General features: G+C 38.1%; 2 protein-coding genes across 2 annotated transcripts; one reads left to right on the forward strand and one right to left on the reverse strand.

The window, feature by feature from the left end:
* Positions 1 to 1,933: 1,933 nt before the first annotated feature.
* On the forward strand, positions 1,934 to 3,457 carry LOC108359506 (THAP domain-containing protein 6-like). The gene is made up of 5 exons (XM_017611404.1): positions 1,934 to 2,251; positions 2,304 to 2,462; positions 2,521 to 2,653; positions 2,738 to 2,791; positions 2,844 to 3,457. The coding sequence occupies exons 1-5, from the start codon at positions 2,047 to 2,049 to the stop codon at positions 3,232 to 3,234; spliced, it is 942 nt and encodes a 313-aa protein (XP_017466893.1). The 5' UTR covers positions 1,934 to 2,046; the 3' UTR covers positions 3,235 to 3,457.
* Positions 3,384 to 5,605, reverse strand: APP-BP1 (Nedd8-activating enzyme E1 regulatory subunit APP-BP1). The gene is made up of 7 exons (XM_017611400.1): positions 5,586 to 5,605; positions 5,127 to 5,411; positions 4,688 to 5,060; positions 4,485 to 4,617; positions 3,965 to 4,429; positions 3,645 to 3,893; positions 3,384 to 3,583 (listed from the first exon to the last, which is right to left on the reverse strand). The coding sequence occupies exons 2-7, from the start codon at positions 5,357 to 5,359 to the stop codon at positions 3,471 to 3,473; spliced, it is 1,566 nt and encodes a 521-aa protein (XP_017466889.1). The 5' UTR covers positions 5,360 to 5,411; positions 5,586 to 5,605; the 3' UTR covers positions 3,384 to 3,470.
* Between the last annotated feature and the right edge of the window lie 1,444 nt (positions 5,606 to 7,049).

Here is a 7,049-nt window from a genome sequence, read left to right on the forward strand (position 1 = left end):
TTGCTGCAGTTTGACCAAACAAAATTAGTTTGCTGTGAGAGTCGCCAAACTCGCTCTCTCCGAGTTTGCTACAACAACAATTGCACGCAGTTTGCCAAACAAAATTTCTGCATAACACCAACCTTACAGAAACCGCTACTTGTGATTCACCGATTTTGACAATTCGAATTGTGCTCGGCCGATATCGGCTATATGCGGGCGATATAAATAAACACTTTTGATTATATGAGCGCTCTCACACATAAACCGATAACCGAACCCCTGCAAAAATCATTGGACCATGTAGTCTATTTGTGGGATATTGGAGCACTTACAAAAGTGTGCCTCTGTCATGCTGTAGCGGACCAACTCGTGTCTCTGCACCAGCTTATTGTTGCCCGATCACTGCTCGTGTTTTAAAACGAAATGTGATTGAAGTTGAGCATTTGAAAGCACATTTGCATGTCTGGCTATAGCTGAACGTGTAGAGATGGTCGCTGTTAGTTCTTAGCTCCCAGCATGTTCGGGTTCGAATGTCGTCAGAGGCAACATGTAATTTTTAATTTTTGTTTTTGGTTTTTATACAATGTAATTGGAGTATGTTGGAGTACTCTGATGTAATGCAGAGATGGAGTATATGGTCCTGCCCTAGGACATCGCAATGTTAATTGGACCATATTTTTTATATGAATTGTGGTTAATTTTGGAGTACTCCTTTGTCCTTCGGGAGTGCTCTTTACATGCATACATGGAGTAGACAGTGACGATAAATTCAAACTTATTTGTTTTTCTCGTCCGATATCAGATGAAAAGTATCAAAATGGACTGCGAAAAATTAACTTATTGGATGCCAAAACAAAAAAATTACATATAAATTCACATGTTTAGAGTATGTCAATTAAAATGTATCAAAATATTTCACTGCTTACAAAATTGGAATGAAAACTAGATTTGTGTGTACAAATACGTTCGGCAAATAATCTGGTTAAGTATGCGCAACAGTTCGGATGGTCAAATTGTTCGGCCGATATCAGTCGGTCTATCGGATGCAATATGCGCCTAGCGTAAGGGAGCCGATTTTGTCAAGAGGGAGCGAGAAAACTGTTTTTTGAGCAAACCTTTTATGATTGAATCATGGTTGGATCATGGGTTTGAGGTCACCTTAACACAGGGCTGCCAGACGTTTAGAGTATAAAATCCGTACACGGACAAAAGTGAGGATGAGATATGTGTAAAGAAGGAAAATTTTTACAGTGTGAAAACGACACTCCGAAAGGGGAAACTTTCCATTATGGCCATTCGTTAAAGGTGCGGTGAGCGAAGGGGGAGTGAGCGTGGCACCTCCAACCGACCTTTTTGGAGAGGGCATGAACCGCCATTGACAAAAATACAACACCCGACCTCCTAGGCCCCCTATGGTTACCTACGGACCCCTTAGAAAAATGGCCAAAAATCGCAATTTTTACTTGCGTCCACAGTACTTTTGCGTAGAATTCCTTTCTGCGTAGGCGGCATTCGCCCGCGCTTAGGGATTATAACCCTTACTACGTAGAATTCTCCTTTCTGTGTGACCTAACTGGGGCTACCGCCCCAGTGATGTAACCTTGGGAAAGGATGATTTCTTTTTTTTGTGATTTTTGGCAATTTTTCTAAGGGGTCCCTAGGGAACCATAGGGGACCTAGGTGGTCGGGGGTTGCATTTTTGTCAATGGCGGTTCATTACCTCTCCAAAAAGGTGGGTAAGTGGTGCCACGCCCACTTACCTTTCGCCCACCGCCCCTTTAACGAACGGCCATAAAGGAAAGCGCTCCCCTCCGAAAATCCGTATATTGAATCCGTACAACCATTTTCAACCCTGCAAATCCGTACTGTACGGAAAAATTCGTACATCTGGCGGGGCTGCCTTAACATCGATGGCATACATCGATATTATCGATATTTCAAAAACATCGATGCATCGTTTGCAACTCTTTTCAGGACAAAAATGTTAACTGGATAGGTAAACAACTTTTGTTTTGTGCATCCATCGTTGTGGCGTATCCATTTTTTAAATAAAACTTAAAGAAAATGAGATGCCAAGTTTTGAATTGTGGCAACTGCAGCAAAAGTAAAGGTCCCAACTTCAGCTTTTACACTTTTCCCACTGATGAAGCCTTGTCAAAAAAGTGGGTACAGTTCTGCCGTCATGATGGCTTCAACACGAAAACGAGTGTGATATGTATGGAGCATTTCAGAGAAGATGATTATCAAAATCTTATGCAATTTAATATGGGTAAATATCATTTACTGCAGTCTAATTGAATTAAAGCTAATAAACTTTTTAGGACTTGCCAAAAGACGATTGCTAAAGCGCGGGGTCGTGCCATCAATTTATGAGCGCGGGGCCGTGCCATCAATTCAAGAGCGCGAAACGTCTGCTGAGAGGTATCCACTACAAGATGAATTTAACGTGGATTACCTACTAGACCAAAATAATGGCGAAAGTAATAAAAATCATCACGTTTTAATTATTATATTACAAATTTCATTGGTTTACTACAGATGTTTTAAATGAATCAAACTGCCAATATCTGAAAAAGGAGATTAATATTGAAGATGTCTCGATATCACCTACGCATACCTCTTTCTATAACGACGACAGCCCGCAAGAAACTGACATTTTAAAAACGGAAATGTAAGTTAAACCGCAAAACTTAATTTGTACTTAAATGAAATATGTAAAAGTAATTTTTACTGCTTCATCATCACCAACATGTAGTTCTTACTATTACGACAACAACCAGCGAGAAGTTGCAGTTTTAGAAACAGAAATGTAAGTTACTATACCTCAGAACCGAATATACAAATAAGTTACATTTTTTTAGAGAGGCACTTAAGCGGGAAAATGCACTTCTTAAAAAGGATAATAAGAGCCAGCGGATCCAGCTCATGGATTTAAAACGACAGTCTAAAACACAGCTAAAGAGACATGCGTGGGAAATAGAGACGCTGCAAAAGCGTTTGGAATCAATGTCTAATGAGGTAAAAAATATGGAAAAAAAACTAGATTCCATGTTTACCAAAGGCCAAATAGCGGCACTGAAATCTGGTTCCAAAAACTGTAATTGGTCGAAAGAAGATATTGCCCATGCCGCTAGGTTATATGCTGCCGGACCGCAGGCATATAAGCTAATGTACGATCAAAATTTTCCGCTTCCTGCAATTAGCACACTTAAAATTCGCACAAAAGAGGTGGACATTTCCAATGGACAATAGCCTAGTTTTCAAAATTGCGGTCGTTAAATAGCCGCTTATCGCAAAAACTCAGACTAGACTGATTATATACTTTCCTGAATAATTTAAGTTTTGTGTGTTTCAAGGCACATTTTCATCAAATTAAGTTATTTTTTATAACATACATTTTACTATAACTCAAAGGATTTACATTACTCATATATGTATATTTCTCTTAAAAAATCTGACGAAATATACAAAATAATGTACATACATAGTTATAACTTAAGCGTTGCTGTTTCAGATGTAATAGCGTTGTAAAGGAAACTGTTGTCGATAGGTTTGTATTGTTTGGTTACAATTTTGATCACCTCTTGGGCCACACAACCGCCTATTTAAATAAAAATAATGTAATTTCATGCTTTGTTTTTAAAATATATGTAAATATTTACCAACAAAAGCCGAAATTGAATGTATCTCCGAGCCGCCGAAACGACAAATTTCATGTATTAAGTCATCGCTAATCGATGCGTGAACGCCCCAATCTGAAAGCATTTTACTGGCCACTGTTTTAAGCTCTTTTACATCGTTCTCAACATAACACTCTCCGGGCACATTACCACATTCAGACACAAAGCGTTCATATGCACGCAAAGCTACATAAAGCTCGCTAAGTGTGCCTTGAATCTCTAGATCATCAACTAAAAAATGGCGAGATATATAGTTTGTGTGAGTAATATGCTAATTTAACATAAATTGTTTTTAAACCCACCGATTGAAAGTACGTTGCTGCTTTTCGCGTTCTCATCGGAAATTTTTGTACCACGCATGACGGCCAGGCCGGCTGCTTCCCGACAAAATAGGCGGACCGTCTTTTCGCTAATTGTATCTTCGGGCAGTCCTAGCTCTTTTAAATATTTTTGGCATTTACGGTATACATTGTCTGCATCATTTAATGCCTGTTGACGATAAATGTTCTGTAAAGTTATATAAGGTTCTGTATCCGCTGTCATATCCGGTAGCACTCCTGGCAATGGTAATAATCCGTTGTTATCGTTTTCTACAAATTCTTTCAAAGCTTTAACCATAATCCAGAATGGGTTGCTCTGCTTGTTAAGATTTGTGCACGCATTTTCCTCAAAAATAGCTTTGATTGAAGCAGACACATTGCCACCACCTAGGGCTGTATTTACTGCTTTTATAGCTTCCTCGTAGTTTTCTTCATCGGCAGTCATAGCTAAAATTTCACAGTTGAGTAAATATGGTTATCATAAGCAAACATATCATATCACCAGCTCGAATCATTTCCCGCAGTTTGGTTTTTTGTTTAAAATTATTTGGAACGTGACCATTTGTCTCCTTCCATAACTGTAAGAATTTATTTAGCACCAACAGCCATGGTACTTTGCTAGTGACTTCTGTATTCTAAAAACCAGGGAGGAATTATTTACTTAGATACACATGCATTGGAGTCACAAAAATATTCTTAAATTACCTCGAAATGCTTCTTCAATGCAGGAAACGGTTGCTCTAACCGAAGGTCGTACTGTCGATTATCAGGATGTGATTCAATCACACAGTGTTCTTTTATTTGTAAACGTATAGATCCGAAAAATCCCAATGAACGGCAATAAATAAACGGAATGTTTGCTTCCCATAGACGTTCCGATAATCCTAATAAGGTCTTCTCATTGAGATTTGAAGCTACTACTACATCAAACGTATCAAAAAATGCAGGTCTATTCGATAATATCCAATCAACGCTTTCATCCACGAAATCGCCGTTGACATCAGTGTTTAATTCTTGAAGCAATTGCATACATGCTCTAGCTTTTGACTGGCCGATAAAAGAAGCATCCAAGAAGAAGCTGTTTAATAATAAAATTGTTTTCTAATTATTTATTTTTTAGCTAAGAACTTTTGAGTTCACATACTTTATTCCCAAGTCATCCTCTGTCACAACGTTACCATCAACAATACTAAAACCTCCTATGCCCGGCAAAACGAGACTTTTAAGAACTTCACACCCTAGAGCCGTTGCATTCAACAAGCAAATTGTGGAGCTCTCAAGCAAACTCTGACCATGTTCTCCCCATAAACGGATTTGTCGGTCATATTTCCTGCTTTTATCCGTTTGTTCTGGAGATTTTGGCGCCGGCGATGACATATTTGCAATTTTTCACTGCTGAAGGAATTGTAACAAAATAATCAGCTGATTTCTGCAAAGAAAAATACCAATTGTTTTTGGTATTGAGCGGCTGTCTGTTCGATGACCTGTTTGGAAATTTTTGATGATTGCTAGCATTTTGACCACACTCTCTCGAAATGATTCAAATGTCAAATAAATTTAAAATAAACAAATGAAAATGTATAATTTTAAAATTTATACATACATACACAGGCTTCTTCCACACGACAGCTCAGAAAGCGTTCCTTACGCCAAAAAAATGGGTAATAGAGAGCGAATACCATCCACTTGTGTATCTTAAATCTCTTCTTCTTCCAGCCCGGACTTTTTTCCCGGGCAGAAATGTACAAGAAGTCAATTTGAAATAACAGTTGTTTGTTTTAATCCGAAAGCAAATTTTATAAAACACATAAGAAAATACCACAGAAGTGCACCGGTCTGGACTGTAAAGATTATAAGAATATGGCATCGGTGGTCAAGAAGGAAGGGAGTGGAAATGTACCGCCTGCATAAGTGATGTTACTTCCTACGTATCGAATGACATGTCAGAAGCTGATTGTGGTGAGTCTGCCGCCGAAATCATTGAGGGCATATTTGAAAAATACTTCTTCCCGTTCAAAAGTGACATTCGGTTCTTTCCCGTACGCAACACGGGTTCCTGCGGGTGCCCAAAACAGCCCAGAAATCATTCCCGCACTCAATAAAATGGGTAATAGAGAGCGAAAATTGGAACGTATAGGATGCGTAAGTGTCTTCTTCTTCCTGCCGGAAACAGCCCGGACCTTTTGTCCGCGTAAAAATTGATAAAGGCTGCGTTTCTTTATACATTCCGGATAATCCCATTTCACAGCCGGAATAAACAGAATGCGTTTGAAATATACGTCAACATATCATCAGGAACGTTCTAAAGAATAAATAAACAAAAAAGTTTATTCCAAACGTTCAGAATGAATAAAGAAATGCAGCCAAAGTGTCAAAGTGCATATCAGCTGTTTTGTGTTTACATGTTGCCTGCATTCACTTGGTGCTTTTAAGGAATAGTGAATGGCCTGTTGATGTATTTTCAATTTTTATATACTTAAAATCAAATTTGTGAAATAAAAATTCAATTTCCAAGTTTTTTGCATTGAAATGACAAAAACAAAGGCAACGTGAATCAGCTGTAATTCATCATTTAATGATTTTCCATTAACGTTATGGCTTATACCATGTTCTGACCAACATCGAATACATGTTTTCGTTGCTAAAACTGGTTTTCGACCTAAAACTTGTGTTTTCGTCCATGTATAATCTTTCAAACGAAAACCAGTTTTCGCTGAAAACTACTTGAAAACTCACGTTCCACTCATTCCAATCGGTGTCTTCACTAGTTTTTTTCGATTATTTATCGAAGTGAAAGTCATATTTTATCATCTTTAATACGCCATTTCAGATTTATTGTTAATTGGCTGGCGAAAGTAAAATAAGAATGAAAATAAAAGGTTTTTTGTAGCAAAACCGTAATCAAAAGATGTAAGAGATGTCAACAAAAACATTAACAGCCGGTGTGAACAGCCTTCAGCCCACAATCCCGAAACTCTTTTTCAAATTGTTTTCGTTGTCGGTCAGAACATGGTATAAAGGACAATCGATGAACTATCGATTGCAATACAAACATTTTAATATTTAT

The sequence above is a fragment of the Rhagoletis zephyria genome, unplaced genomic scaffold, assembly GCF_001687245.7.
Source record: "Rhagoletis zephyria isolate East Lansing unplaced genomic scaffold, Rhagoletis_zephyria_1.1 Rzeph_scaffold_00401, whole genome shotgun sequence".
NCBI classification, from domain to species: domain Eukaryota; kingdom Metazoa; phylum Arthropoda; class Insecta; order Diptera; family Tephritidae; genus Rhagoletis; species Rhagoletis zephyria.

Coding starts and splice junctions, on each gene's coding strand:
- APP-BP1 (XM_017611400.1), bottom strand. CDS start 5,359: ATGTCATCGCCGGCGCCAAAATCTCCAGAACAAACGGATAAAAGCAGG. Junction 5,061..5,126: donor GAGGATGACTTGGGAATAAA/GTATGTGAACTC, acceptor ATTATTAAACAG/CTTCTTCTTGGATGCTTCTT. Junction 4,618..4,687: donor CATTGAAGAAGCATTTCGAG/GTAATTTAAGAA, acceptor CCTGGTTTTTAG/AATACAGAAGTCACTAGCAA.
- LOC108359506 (XM_017611404.1), top strand. CDS start 2,047: ATGAGATGCCAAGTTTTGAATTGTGGCAACTGCAGCAAAAGTAAAGGT. Junction 2,252..2,303: donor TCTTATGCAATTTAATATGG/GTAAATATCATT, acceptor TAAACTTTTTAG/GACTTGCCAAAAGACGATTG. Junction 2,792..2,843: donor GCAGTTTTAGAAACAGAAAT/GTAAGTTACTAT, acceptor ACATTTTTTTAG/AGAGGCACTTAAGCGGGAAA.